Consider the following 15,091-nt stretch of genomic DNA (forward strand, 5'->3'; position numbering starts at 1 on the left):
AATACATTCTATGAATTCTTGCTCGAGTCTACCTCTGCCAATTTGATTTTCCCAATCTACATGAAGATTAAAGTCACCATGAATAATGTACTGCCTTTTTACATGCCCACATTATCTCTGTCCTACAGTATAGCTACAGTTAAGGGGCCTATAGACTACTCCCACCAGTGTTGTCTTCCCCGTGTTATTTCTTACCTCCATTCATATGATTCTACATCGTCCAATCCAAGATAATTTCTTGCTATCGTACTTATTCCATCTCGTACTAACAAAGCTACCCCACCACGCTTTCTTTCCTGCCTGTTCTTTCGAAAAGTCACATACCCCTGAATATTTAGTTCCCAGCTTTGATCTCCTTGTAACCATGTCTCTGTAATGGCTATGAGATCATACCCACTGCAGTCCACGTGGTCTAGGTACACCCACAATGCTGCTAGGGAAGGAGTTCCAGGATTTTGACCCAGCAACAGTGAAGGAACAGCAATATAGTTCCAAGTCACGATGATGAGTGGCTTGGAGGGGGACTTCCAGATGATGGTGTTCCCATGTTCTGCTGCCCTTGTCCTTCTAGATGGTAGCAGCTGTGGGTTTGGAAGGTGCTGTCTAAGGAGCATTGGTGAATCCCTGAGTTCCCCCATTTCATCATTCCTACTACTAATTCATTCCCCAATGGAATTCCCCCTTTTCATCATTCCCACTACAAATTGATTTCCCAATGGAATTTCTTCTATAGCATAATTCCTGCAATCAATTGGTAATAAATCAATCCAACCAAATAGCTGGAGCCTGTGCTCATTGATCTGGCAGTGTGATGGGGCAATGCAGTGGACATCCCACGTATTCTCCAATGAGTCTCTGGTATGGACTCAATGGGCTGAACAGCCTCCTTGAATACCGTAATGACTTGATGAATTAGGTTAAGTGTTAAAGCAAGACATTACATTGGATATATGGCACAGACACAGGCCATTTGGCCCAGCCAGTCTATGCTAGTGTTTATACTCTACTCGAGCCTCCTCCCATGTTTCTCATCTAAATCTACCATCATAACCCTCTATTCCTTCCTTCCTCATATGCTTGTCTAGCTTCCCTTGAAATACATCTATAATATGTGCCTCAATCACTCCCTTTGGTAGCAAGTTCCGCATTTTCACTGCTCTCTGGGTGAAGAAGATTCTTCTTAATTCCCTATTGGATTTCTTGGTGTTTATCTTATATTGATGGTCTCTAGTTATGCTCTTCCCCACAAGAGGAAACATTCTCTCTGTAACTACTCTGTCAAAACCTTTCAGAATTTTAAAGATCTCTATTAGGTCACCCCTCAGCCTCCTTTTTTTTGTGAAAGAAGAGAGCCAGCCTGTCAATCCTTTCCTGATATGTATACCCACACATTTCTGGTATCATCCTTATAAATCTTCTATGCACCCTCACCAGTGCCTCTATATCATTTTTATAGTGATAACCAGAACTGCACACAGTATTTGAAGTGTGGTCTAACCAAGGTTCAACACAGGTTTAACATAACTTCCCTACTTTTCAATTCAATCTCTCTATAAATAAAACTTAATTCTTGGTTAGCTTTTTTTTATAGCCTTGCAAATCTTTGGCGCAACTTTTAATGTTTGATGCATTTGTACTCCAAGATCCCTTTGTTCACTTGTTAATCTGTACATGGTGGTGAACAAAAACACAAGTTTCAGTTCATAAGCTACTCATATAGAAACTCTGTCTAGCTATAGACATGAAGGCAAGTTGAAAAAATGCCCCAAACTACAAGCATCCCAGACTATATCATGTTTGAGTTTTTTCTATTTCAGAGACCGGCCATTACTCTGCATTTGCTAACTGATTGCTAATTTTGGTCAAATTATCACTTAAATGGACCAATGCACAACCAAGACATGGCTGAGAGTGGTCCAACTTCATTTTGTGTAGGACTCTTGCAGCTAACCGGGGACAAGGGGAGGTTTACATCCTATCAGCTTGAGTTATACTGCTCCCAGAGGTGAAGACAGAGTGGGTTAAATCACTACACCGTGCAGTGCCTCAAGGTGTGATTTCAAAACAAGTGTTATCTGAGTAGGCTCTGGTCATCATACCGATAGGTATCAAAGAGTACAAGGAAATGAGAATTTATATTTACAGTATATACTGTAATTATTCAATTGAATGTAGTCAAACAAATGTTTCCTCTATTATATTTCCCTTTTGGAACTCTGGTTACATTAAGATTCACGGGGCATCAGTCCCCTCTAATGTAGTCCATAGATTGCTGCAATGCCAGTTTTGTGGGAGTTTGCTGCACACAAATTGGCTGCCACATTTTCTACAACAGTGACTATACTTCATAAGCATTCCATTAGTTGTAAAGTGCTTTGGGACTCCTGAAGCTGTGAAATGTGCTGTAGAATGTGGCAGTCATTATAAGAATAACACCAGACTCAGCCAGGCAATAAGGGGAAGGGTTCATGCTCCATTTGCACTTCCCTTGCCAAATATTCCTTCTTGTTGACAGCCCAACAACGGAAGAGGATGAAAACTATGATGACGTCCAAAGTGTTGGGCCACCACCTCTTCCACCAATGAAACCAGAAGGTAAGGATTCATTCAAACCAAGGATTCCTGAAAGAAGTGAGTGTGTGAAAAATACAGGAGATGGATAAAAAAAAACTGCAAATGGGGGCTGGACAGTACAGTGGGTGAGAAACTGGCTTTTTGTCTCTGCATTCAAATCCAGCCTAAACTGAAGGATTGAAATACTCTAAGTTCTGACTAGGGGGACTTTTTTTTCATTCTCAGAATATGGACATCACTGTTGGCGAAGCCAACATTTATTGCCCATTCCTCATTACCCTGAAACGGTGTCAGTGGCAGTTAAAAGTCAATCACATTGATGTAGAATAAGTTATAGGTAGTCTCATTCCAGTCCCCGTTGGACATTGGGCACCACCAAAACAACATTATCTCTAAGTTGGCACTAATTGGAACCTTCAAACCGAGAGGTTGCAAATTGGTTGGAATGAGAAATGGAAAGGGGAAGGTGATGGCGTAGTGCTTTTATCACTGGACTAGTAGTCCAGAGACCCAGGGTAATGTTCTGGGGACCTGGATTTGAATCCTGGAATTTGAATTCAATAAAAATCTGGAATTAAAAGTCTAATGATGACCATAGAACCATAAAAAGCCATCTGGTTCGCTAATGTCCTTTAGGGAAGGAAATCTGCTGCCCTTACCTGGTCTGGCCTACATGCACCTCCAGACCCACAGCAATGTGGTTGACCCTTAAATGCCCTCTGAACAATTTTTAAAAAGATGCCACAGAGATATGATTAAGCAGGGCTGAGGCATGTTGTTGGAGTGGGAGTTTCTCTCTGCATCTGACTAGGTTATACCAGAATGTGTAATGCTGACACTGGTTCCATTCCATAGTACTCATCTCAATTAACACATCTTTTTTTTAACATTTTAAAAATTGTATTTGCAGAAAACTGAAACCAAAAGCAGAGAATATTGACATAGATAGACAACCACACAATGCAGGTATAGATGTTCAAACAGACATCAAGCTATGTAGACAATTAGATAGACAAACAGGTGGAGAGACTGGTACAAAGACATGCAGTCTGAAGAGTGAATCTGGAACTTCCAATCTGAGCAATCTATACTATTTGTTATTCATTTATATTTTTCTCCCATGACTTTTACCATTTCAGATCGCTGGATTCCGGCAGCTTCCAATAATCCTGAGGAGGTAAGATTGCTATTTATTTTGTGATTCCAGAGTCCTATTAATGCAAATAAAACAGATCATGCTGGAAATACTCAACAGGTCAGGCAGCATCTTTGGAGAGAAACAGAGTTAACATGAGTCAAGATGACCTTTAATCAGAAGTGAAGAAAGATAGAAATGTAAGAATTTTTAAGACAGTAAAAGGGGGGAAGGTGCAGAAAGAACAAAATGGAAGGTCTGTGCAGATGCAGGTGTAGGTGTGATAGAGACCGTGTGAGGGCATTTGTGAGGAGAGTATGTGTTTATGTTGCGAGTTTGGATACGTGTGTGTGTGGTGGGGGGTGGGGTGTTAGTGTGTCAGGAGGGTTGTGTTGTGGCAAAGGATAAAAATAAATGTTAATTTAAAATCAGAGAAAATTGTTTTCCTTTATTTCAGAAAGATGAATCTGATGGAGAAATGTATGAAGATTTGGACAACTACAGGTACAATTTAATCTTTGAACTGAATTATTTGTTCTTGTTATTTAGGCACAATGTATTCATTGGTAATTCCTCGTTACCTGAGGGTAGGTTCAAACATGTCGGACTGGAGTCATGTATAGGTCCAGACTGAATATGGGGTGCCGGTTTCTCACCATGGGAACAGGAGTAAGCCAGTTAGAATCTCTACAACAATGTGGCTCATCTGGGGATTACAGCCAGAGCCAAGCCCATGGCACCATGACTGGCTCAGCTGTACAGGGGCGCACCAAGAAGACTGGTAGAGGAATAATGATAGGAGATTCAATAGTTAGCGGAATCGACGAATGTTTCTGCACCTGCAGATGTGAATTGAGGATGGTACGTTGCCTCCCTGGTGGCAGGGTCAAGGAAGTCACTGAAGATTGCACGTGTGCAGGATGACACTGGGATGCCTGAGGTCTCGCACTATTTTATGCCCGATCGAGTCGGGCACACTCCCACCCGCGAGGCGTAAAATTCTGGCCATACATTTATACACAATACTGTTGCAGCTGGCCAGGCTGTTTAGTCTGTGAGTTAGTGGGAAAGTACAGGACGTATGAAAAACAAAATACAACTGGAAAACAGCTCACACCTATCAGCTATAGTGACTCCATCTCGAGCAAAACACATCTAGGAAAAACAATAGTAGATGTATAGGCCAAGGGTATAATAGCATAAATACAGTGAGAGAGAGATAGCTTTCATGAATATAACTTACCTTATAACTCATATTAACCATATTAATCCTTTATTCCTCACATCAGTTACCATATACATGGTTGAGCATCATGTGACAATACACACAGCACTGCCAACTTTGCAGCTGTGATTGATAAGAAACAGAGTGAGAGTTACAGGGCGGGTAGGAGAGAAAAGGAGAAGTGGTGGGGAAAGAAGCAGAGAGCAAAAAGGTCAGATAAGAGGGGTAAGCCAAGGGGAAGAGCAGGTAAGGGGGAAAACTAATTGGGTATTTTTATACTACTCTTGTTAAATAAAGTCTCTGTGAAATAAAACATATTTAATGGAGATGATGGAACAAAAAAAACAGAAACCTGTGAGATAAACACAATCCACAGTGGTGGCACCAAGCATTTCACAATCCATACTGCAATACATTGTATGCTTAAACGTTATTGTAACATCTGTTGACACAGTTGGTTTTATTTTGAATGCCCTACTCTAAGGGCGGGATTTCCTGGCCCTGCCCACCGCCAGGATCGTCCGGTCCCGTCGAAAGACAATGGGCTTTTGGCTGGCCCGCGACGGGTCCGGAAAATCTCGACCTAGAACTTGAACACATAGCATCACAGAATGTCAGTGCCAGCTCTTTATTAGAGATATCCAATTGCCCACTCCCCTCTTATTTCTCCATAGCCCTGTCATTCCATTGAAACTGCATTCTCCACATTCTAAGGCAATGGATTACAGATCATAACACGTCACTGTATAAAATAAAATGATTCCTCATATCACCTCTAGCTCATTTGCCAAGCATCTTAAATCGGTGTCCTCTGGTTACTGACCCCCCTCCTACTAGAAACAGTTTCTCCTTATGTACTCCATCAAAATTATGTATGATTTTGAACACCTCTATTAAATCTCCTTTTAACCTTTTCTGCTCTAAGCTTCTGTGGTCTCTCCACATAACCCAGACTGAAGTTCTGTCCCGAAGTCTTGGTCAACATTCCTCCCCATAACAAACACCTTTAAAACCAGTCAGTTGTCACTTATCTTATTTGCAATTATGGGGCCTTGCAGAATATTACAGGCTGCAGTTCTAACCTATATTTTTTTTATTCGTTTACGGGATGTAGGCATCACTGGCTAGGCCAGCATTTATTGCCCATCCCTAATTGCCCCTGAGAAGGTGGTGGTGAGCTGCCTTCTTGAACTGCTGCATTCCTTTTTATTGACTTTTTTTAGTGGTTTGATACAACTGAGTGGTTTGCTAGACCATTTCAGAGGGCATTTAAGAATCAACCACATTGCTGCGGTTCTGGAGTCACATGTAGGCCAAACCAGGTAAGGATGGCAGATTTCCTTCCCTAAGGGACATTAGTGAACCAGATAGGTTTTTACGACAATCGACAATGGTTTCATAGTCATCACTAGACTTTTAATTCCTGATTTTTATTGAATTCAAATCGATGGTGGTGGGATTCACACCCGGGCCCCCAGAGCATTACCCTGGGTCCCTGGGATTACCAGTCCAGTGACAATACCACTATGCCACAGCCTCCCCCGTAACAAGTTATAAACAGGTTGTGTAATAACTATAAGGAAAGTTACCCTTCTATTCTATCTGCAATTTCAGTTCCTTACACAATGTCATCTAATTTAAACAGAAAGGAGCCATGGATGCTAATTACATGTTGTATTGATGATTGCTCTGTTATTCTTCAGCATTTGGAGATTAGGCAGCTCTTATCCTGTCTCCTTGTTCTCACACTGCCACAATCTTCCTTTCTGCAGTGGAATTTTAAAAAATTCATATTGTGGGCATTGCAGGCATTGTTGGAATTTTTTGCCCATTCCTAGTTGCCTTGAGAAGGTGCTGGTGAACTTTCTATTGTAACCACTAGTGGCTCATTAGCAAATATTTTCCCTTGATTAGGCACGGCAGTATTTATAAATATGCCCTTTTGTGCCGGGTCTACACAAGTGGTTCAGTGAAAGAAATCCAATAGGGAATTCGGAAGCATTTTGAACACCTCTGTTAAATCTCCTCTTAACCTTTTCTGTTCTAACCCTCGAATTATTGCTCAAAGATTTGTTACATGATTTATTTCTAGATCCTTTTTATCCCCTGCACAAAAAGCCTTCAGAGAAGACTTACATGTAGGCCAGACTGGGTAAGCATGGCAGATTTCCTTCCCCAAAGGACATTAGTGAAACTGTTGGGCTTTTACAAGAATCCAACAGCTTTCTGGTCACTTTTGCTGGGACCAGCTTTGTACTTTCCACTGATCTGGCTTTGGATAGAATGTTCTTTACACAGGATATACAGCGCAGCCATTTGGCCCAACTAGTCCATGCCAGTCTTTCCTTATCTAAATCTACCATCCTAACCCTCTATTCCCTTCTCCCTCATATGTCTAGTCTAGTTTCCCCTTAAGTACATCTACATTATTCACTTCAGTAACTCCCTGTGGTAGCGAGTTCTACATTCTCACGACTGTCTGTGCGAAGAAGTTTCTTCTGTTTTCCCTATTGGATTTCTTTGACTGAAACACTTGTGTAGACCTGACACCAAAGAGCATATTTATAAATACTTCTGTATCTAATCCTGAGGAAATATTTGCTATTGAAGTTTTCAAGGAATTTCATTCAATGAAACTTCAGCCCTAATCCCACAAACACTCTGTCCCAGTCTTAAACTCTCTCCTTCTAAAGCAAGGTAGTCATCTAACTGTTTTCCCTAGCCTGGCTTTCAGTCAAGTGTAATCAAAGACACCATGTCCCTGACCCTCTACCTCCTGCTCCAACTCTTGCCTCTCAATATGATCTTGGATCGATTCTAATTAACCCCTTGAACCCTTGCTCAGAGGTTTGTTACATCATTTATTTCAATCCTTCTTATCCCCTGTACTCAAAGGTCACTGAAGGAACTGAAAGAACAAGAGAGGAGAAAGGAGAAGGAAGATAAGAGACGACAAGAGCAAGAGAGAAAAGAGCAGAAAGAGAAAAAGAGAGAGCTGGAGATGAGGAAGAAATTCAAGGTAATGAGCATTATTCCTAAAGAGTACCATCTGATGAGCTCAAAATAATGTATATTAAATGAGAACTGATTCTTAGCAAATGAGCCACCTCTCAATTGATGCTTCTTTCTCTCTGTGAAGGATGTCCAATGGATACTAGAATCATACAATCATACATACCATTCGGCCTATCATAGCTGTGCCAGCTTTCTATTCAATTGGCCCCACTATCCTGCTCTTTCCCTATCACCCTTCACAATGTTTTTTTCAAGCATGTATCCAATTCCCTTTGAAAGTTATTAATGCATCTGCTTCAATCATTCTTTCAAGCAGTGCATTCCAGATCACAACAATTTGCGTAGTAAAAAAAAAATTCCTCCTCATCTACCCGCTGGTTCTTTTGCCAGTTGCCTTATAATTAAATGGCCAGAAACCACTATCTGCTTGTGCACAATGTCCTTCTTCTAATAGTTTCGCCGGAAATCCCTGCTTTTTATTAATTCATTAGATGTGAGCAGGGTTATCTTATGAGAAAAAGTTGAGTACATCTACACTTGATAATCAACAAAGTGGAGAGTATTCTATCACACTCCTGACTTGTGCCTTGAAGATAGTGGATAGGTTTTGGGGAATCAAGGGGTGAGTTACTGGTCACAGAATTCCCAGCTTGTGAGTGTGTATGAGAGAGTGTGTGACTGTCTATTGGACAGTTTGATGTGTTTGGGAGCGGGTGTGTGTGTCTGAGAGAGTGTGTGTGTATGAGAGAGTGTGTGTGCATGAGAGTGGGTCAGTGTGTTTATGTGTATCAGCTTCTAAAGTGTTATTGGAGCTGCACTCATCCAGGCAAGTGGAGAGTATTCCATCACACTCTTGACTTGTATCATCTAGATGGTGGGCAGACTTTGGGGAGTCAGGGCGTGAGTTATACATGCAGAATTCCCAGCCTCTGATCTGTTCTTGTTACCACAGTATCTATGGGGTTAGTCCAGTTTAGTTTCTGTTCCTGTCCTGCTGATGTGACGAAATAACCCTTTCTTTTTTGGTTTCTTGCCCTTCCTGAAAATTGTGCTGCATGCATGCCAGACTTCAGCTTCATCCTGCACCAAACATCCTCCAAAGTTAGTGCTGGAAATCAGGATGTCCCCAACCTAGTTCATCTGATCCCCACACAGTCGCACCTACGGGAACTTCTGAGGAGTGGTCACTAGGCAGTGGTCAGGAGCAGTGGTCTGGGTGGAATGTTACCCACTCAAAACCATGGGCAATCCAATTGAAAGAATCAGTTCAGCTGGCACAGTCCAAGGGAAACTTCTTGGGCTAAATGACTCAGATGTCACCATAACACATGGTGGCAGCAGTGGTATATGAGAGGTGCCATTTTAAATGATGACCTCAGAACAGGATCCCAAGGTACGAGAAACTAAAAATAGCTGAAGCCTGACCACTAGACGTGCACCTAAGAAGAAAACTTGAAGAAACGGTTAAAGAAGCTTCACTACAGGCTTAGAAGTTGAGGAATCCACCAGAGTGAGTGGAAGTCCATTGAAGACCCCCGAGTGACACAGAGTAGAAAAGAAAACAACTTGGTCAGATCGCAACGACAGGTGAGGACAAGTACAAAAATTGCAAGACCCCTGAGAGAGCAAAGCAAAAAAGACTGCACAGATCACAAGTAGGGTGTGCAACACTGCAGAAAATTGCAAGATCCTGAGTGACACAGAGTCAAAGGACCTGGACAGTTCACGAGAAAGTGAGCAAAAATACAAAAAGGAAGCTGTACTCATATTGTAGAATAGGTGGCAGTCCCACAGCTCAGCATATTTGTAGGGTAGCTGGAGGAAAGCTACAACACCAGCCGGCACCATATAATATGGGGTGGCCAGGATGAAGTAAAAAAAAAGTTATAAGACAAGCAGATCAGAAGAAGAAGCTGCAGAGTAAAAAAAAAGAGGAAATGCTGCAGAATAAACAAGAACCTGCTCAGTATAACAAAAAAAATCCCCTTCACAGCAAGCAGAGCAAACAAAAAGAAGTGGTGCAGCTTTGAGTTTAAAAGAAAAATGGGCCTCAACTGGAACACGAGCCCACAAAGTCTCCCAAACTGCGGGATATAAAAAAAGAGAGAAAAGTTCCTGCAGCGGTTCTTTTTTAATGAAGAAAAAAGTTTTAAAAGTTTAGAAAGATTAAACAAAAGCCACGATTACTAGTGGATTTCCGCAGGGGTCAGTGTTGGGACCACAACTTTTCACTTTATACACTAATGATCTAGATGAAGGAACTGAGGGCATCCTGGCTAAGTTTGCAGATGATACAAAGATAGGTGGAGGGACAGGTAGTATTGAGGAGGCAGGGAGGCTGCAGAAGGATTTGGACAGGTTAGGAGAATGGGCAAAAAAGTGGCAGATGGAATACAACGTGGGGAAGTGTGAGGTCATGCACTTTGGTAGGAAGAATAGAGGCATAGGCTATTTTCTAAATGGGGAGAGAATTCAGAAATCTGGAGTGCAAAGGGACTTGGGAGTCCTAGTCCAGGATTCTCTTAAGGTTAACTTGCAGGTTGGCGCGGTAGTTAGGAAGGCAAATGCAATTTTGGCATTTATTTCAAGAGGACTAGAATATAAAAGCAGGGATGTGCTGCTAAGGCTTTATAAGGCTCTGGTCAGACCACATTTAGAATATTGTGAGCAATTTTGGGCCCCGTATCTCAGGAAGGACGTGCTGGCCCTGGAGAGGGTCCAGAGGAGGTTCACGAGAATGATCCCAGGAATGAAAGGCTTAACATATGAGGAACGTTTGAGGACTCTGGGTCTATACTCGATGGAGTTTAGAAGGATGAGGGGGGATCTAATTGAAACTTACAGAATACTGAAAGGCCTGGATGGAGTGGACGTGGGGAAGATGTTTCCATTAGTAGGAGAGACTAGGACCCGAGGGCACAGCCTCAGAGTAAAGGGAAGACCTTTTAGAACAGAGGTGAGGAGAAACTTCTTTAGCCAGAGAGTGGTGAATCTATGGAATTCATTGCCACAGAGGGCTCTGGAGGCCAGGTCATTGAGTGTATTTAAGACCGAGATAGATAGGTTCTTGATTGGTAAGGGGATCAAAGGTTACGGGGAGAAGGCGGGAGAATGGGGTTGAGAAACTTATCAGCCATGATTGAATGGCGGAGCTGACTCGATGGGCCGAATGGCCTAATTTCTGCTCCTATGTCTTATGGTCTTATTACCAGGGAGCCCATCAACATTGGAAAAGTGTGGGAAAATTACTGGGAGAAAACCGACAGGCTGCAGACAGTCTGAATAAAAAAACGGTTACTGCACAGTTAACCCTAAAGGGGCAACAACATTTAAAGCTGTAACTAAGAGAAAAAAATGGCTATGAACTGCAAATTAGAAGAGCCAGATGCATTTTTGCTATGGAAAGTGCTAAATTAGGCCCAAGAATGAGAGTCTTGGAGAAAACAAATTTTAGTGTACAGGAGAAATACAAGATTAAATAAGCAATCAGAATGAGTACAAGCCGATAAATTTTAATTCATCTTTGGTTCATTTGATGGTGAAGTACTCTGCAGCCAGTGTATAGATCAAAACTTGGCGACATTTGGTGAGATATTAAAAGACATTGACAGAGGGCTACTCCTAATAAAGTGCCGAGGGCAACAAAAGACCATAGAGAAAGCACAACAGGAACAAGAGACCCCAGAGAGAAGGCAACAAAAGACTACAGAGCAAGGGAAACAAAAGATCCCAGGATGAGGGCAATGAAAGACCTCAGTGAGAGGGCGGCAGAAAACCACAGCGAAGGGGAGACAAAAGACCCCAGAGCGAGGGAAGGAGATGGCAGTGCGGATGAATCTGCATGAAGGAAAGGACATTCTTTTGGGGGAGGGCAAGCAGCCAGAGGTTGTGGTCCACATTGGGACAAATGGCATAGGCAGGAAAAGGGATGAGGTCCTGATAGCAGATTTTAGGGAGTTAGGAAGGAAATTGAAAAGTAGGACCTCAAGAGCAGTAATCTCAGGATTATTCCCAGTGTCACTGAGCATAAGAATAGGAAGATTGAGCAGTTCAATATGTGACTAGATAAATGGAGTAGGAGGGAGGGCTTTGGAATTCTGAGGCATTGGGACCGGTTCTGGGGCAAGTGGAACCTGTACAAGAAGGACAGGTTACACCTTAAGAGCACTTGGACTAATGTCCTCACAGGGATGTTTGCTAGTGCTATTGGGGAGGGTTTAAACTAGATTGGCAGGGGCATGAGAACCTGAGAGGATAAAGTTCAATGCAGAGAAGTGTGAGGTGATTCATTTTGGATGGAAGAATGTGAAGAGACAGTATAAACTAAAGGGAGAAACTCTAAAGGAGGTGTAGAAACAGAGGGACCTCGGTGTATATGTACATAAGTCATTGAAGGTGGCAGGGCATGTTGAGAGAGCAGTTAATAAAGCATATGGTATCCTAGGTTTTATTAATAGGAGCATTGAGTACAAGAGCAAGGAGGTCATGTTAAACTTGTATAAGACACTAGTTAGGTCTCATCTGGAAGACTATGTCCAGTTCTGGGCGCCATACTTGAGGAAGGATATGAAGACATTGGATGGAGTGCAGAGGCGATTCACAAGAATGATTCCAGGGATAAACAACTGTAGCTATGAGGATAGATTGGAGAGGTTGGGTCTGCTTTCCTTGGAGAAAAGAAGGCTGAGAGGAGACTTGATAGAGGTATTCAAGATCCTGAGGGGTATGGGCAGGGTTAATAGGGAGAAACTGTTCCCCCTCAAGAGTATATCAAGAACTAGAGGGCACAGATTCAAAATAATTGGCAAAAGGAAGTGATGTGAGGAAAAACTTTTTCAGCCAGAGGGTGGTTGAAGTCTGGAACAAAGTTCCTGAAAGGGAGGTGAAGGCAGGTTGGATGGAGGTATTAAAAAGGTAATTGGGTTGCTACCTGAAAAGAAAAAATGTGCAAGGTTACGGGGATAAGGCAGGGGAGTGGGAGGTAGATTGTTCTTTCAGTGAGCCAGTACAGAATCAATGGGCCAAATGGCCTCCTTCTGCACTCTAAAGATTCTGTGATTCTAACATCTGAGGTAACTTAAAAGGAGCAAAATATGCAAAAAAGTAAATGAAGCTGTTCTACAGGAAAGTGTATGCATCAAAGCTGAACTGGAAGATTTGAAGCACAAGATTCAAGCTGAGTACATACCTTTGAAAACGCATGATAAACTGAAGTGTTCAATGAACCAACCTGTTCAAGATCTGAACAAACAAATTTCAGAGACAACACAAAAGCATCAGGATAAAGGCCCTCTATTCCACAGTTGGCAAATTAAAGCAAGAGTTGGGAAAACTCAACCAGATATACAGCCAGGCAACATAGCAGGCAGAAAAGGCACACAAAGAAGTTGCAACCCTGAAAGACTCCTTGAAGAATCAATATGCAGCCATGGAAAATCATGAGGAGCTATAAAGGATGTCGAATAATACTTCAGGAAAAGCTGCATTGGAACTGTCAGTTGCAACAAAATGACGCACTGAAGCACAGAGTGAGTTGGCAAGAGGTCAACATGAAAATAAACAGTTGAAAGAGTTAACTTTCCCCTGTTTAAGAGTTGATTGTCCTTCAAGATCAAATGCATAACCATTCGGCAACATCAAGAAATTAAAACTGTCTTAAACAGTAGAATGGAGGAACAGCAGAAGAAACTCAAGGAGACTATGCTGAATTACAGGAAAATTCAAGACAAAGCAAGCGAGCTTCGCAAAGGAAAGGAAAACTTGTTGAAGAATCTTCACATGCTACAAGGACACCTTAGGTCAAAGTTTATTCTTCTGGAAAATTCCGATGAGAAGCAAAATGGAAGATTTTGTCCCTCTGAACAAATTTAAAAACCAGCTGACAGAGCTGACTCAGCAGTGTTTAATATTCCAGGAGGATGCCGAAAGCTACAAGAAACACACTGAAGGGCTGAAGAAGCAGTTGAATGAAAAAGAAGAGGCATTGAATGGAAAGGCCGCAAAACTTTCCAAGCTGTGAGCAGATAATGAAGCGCTGACTAGCATAATTACAGAACTGCAGCAAGATCAGACTTCACTGGAGACAGACTGGCCAACAGTGAAACCAAAATGAAGGACAAAGTTCTCTTGCTAGCAGAGGAAGATAAGACAGAAATAAGATCGGAAAATGTAAATCTGACACTGAAGTGCAAGGACCTAGAAGAAGATGTCTTCTTGGATTGTTTCAGACATGCTGAGAACTGTTGAGCTGAATGAAAAATTCATAAGCTTGCAAAACGATTCGAAAATAAAACAGAAAACAAATGTTTAGATGCGATTGTGAACCAAGTGGAAATGAAGGTTCCAAATTCTGAAATGTCAACGTCCAGCAAGAACATGGCGAATACCATGGAAAAAGAAAATTCGAGTCCACTTAAGGAATGAACATGTGCACATTCCCTTCAGAAGGAAAGGGACAAACCCACAGTGTTCAAAAAGAGCAGATGGATTGTTAATAAAGAGAAACGCAACTTGAAGGAGCACAAAAAATGAATCAAATGGAGATAACCAAGTACCAGAAACAAAGTACATTACTATTCCTCAAACTTGACAGATAGAGATCTGAAAGGACTGTCAAGCCTCAAGACTGCCTGAATTTCTAAAGTCAGAGATTTGAGGTGGGGGAGAAGGGATAGCAAGTAAAGATTGTATTGTAACACTCCATTGGAAGGGGGAAAAGCTTTCTTTGGAGAAGAAAGGGTGATGTTGTACGATGTTCATATGCCTGCATGCCATTAGAATGTAAAGGTGCTCAGCAGAGCAAGGAGACTGGAGAATAGCACCACCCATGGTATGATGCATAGAGTCACATGGTAATGGACTGAGAGAACAGTCTAGAAAGCACACTCTGGAAGCAGCCTACCTGCATGGAGGCAGCAGCACCATGCATAACATTAGCTGAGATCTGTAAATAGTTAAAGATTAACAATAAAGGGTTCATGTTTAAACATACAACTCTCAAGATCTCATCACTGAGACTTCAAATGCCACCATAACACAACACCAACTATCTTTGAACAATTAGACCAGGCTGTCTTTTATTTGTGAGGAATGTATTTTGCATATTAAAGTAGCCAGATGTTTCAAAACTCAGAATAATTTTT

The 15,091-nt window shown here is 41.9% G+C and overlaps 1 protein-coding gene across 4 annotated transcripts in view; it reads left to right on the forward strand.

Moving 5' to 3' along the window:
• The window catches only part of LOC144691892 (FYN-binding protein 1-like), a 241,180-nt gene that overhangs the window by 153,871 nt on the left and 72,218 nt on the right, over nucleotides 1-15,091 (forward strand). For all 4 annotated transcript variants that reach the window (XM_078560469.1, XM_078560482.1, XM_078560490.1 and 1 more), the window contains 4 exons: nucleotides 2,516-2,595; nucleotides 3,714-3,751; nucleotides 4,167-4,213; nucleotides 7,830-7,953. In XM_078560469.1, coding sequence (XP_078416595.1) covers nucleotides 2,516-2,595; nucleotides 3,714-3,751; nucleotides 4,167-4,213; nucleotides 7,830-7,953 — 289 coding nt within the window. The remainder of the gene's footprint in view (nucleotides 1-2,515; nucleotides 2,596-3,713; nucleotides 3,752-4,166; nucleotides 4,214-7,829; nucleotides 7,954-15,091) is intronic.

Source organism: Cetorhinus maximus, chromosome 2, assembly GCF_964194155.1.
Source record: "Cetorhinus maximus chromosome 2, sCetMax3.hap1.1, whole genome shotgun sequence".
NCBI lineage: Eukaryota > Metazoa > Chordata > Chondrichthyes > Lamniformes > Cetorhinidae > Cetorhinus > Cetorhinus maximus.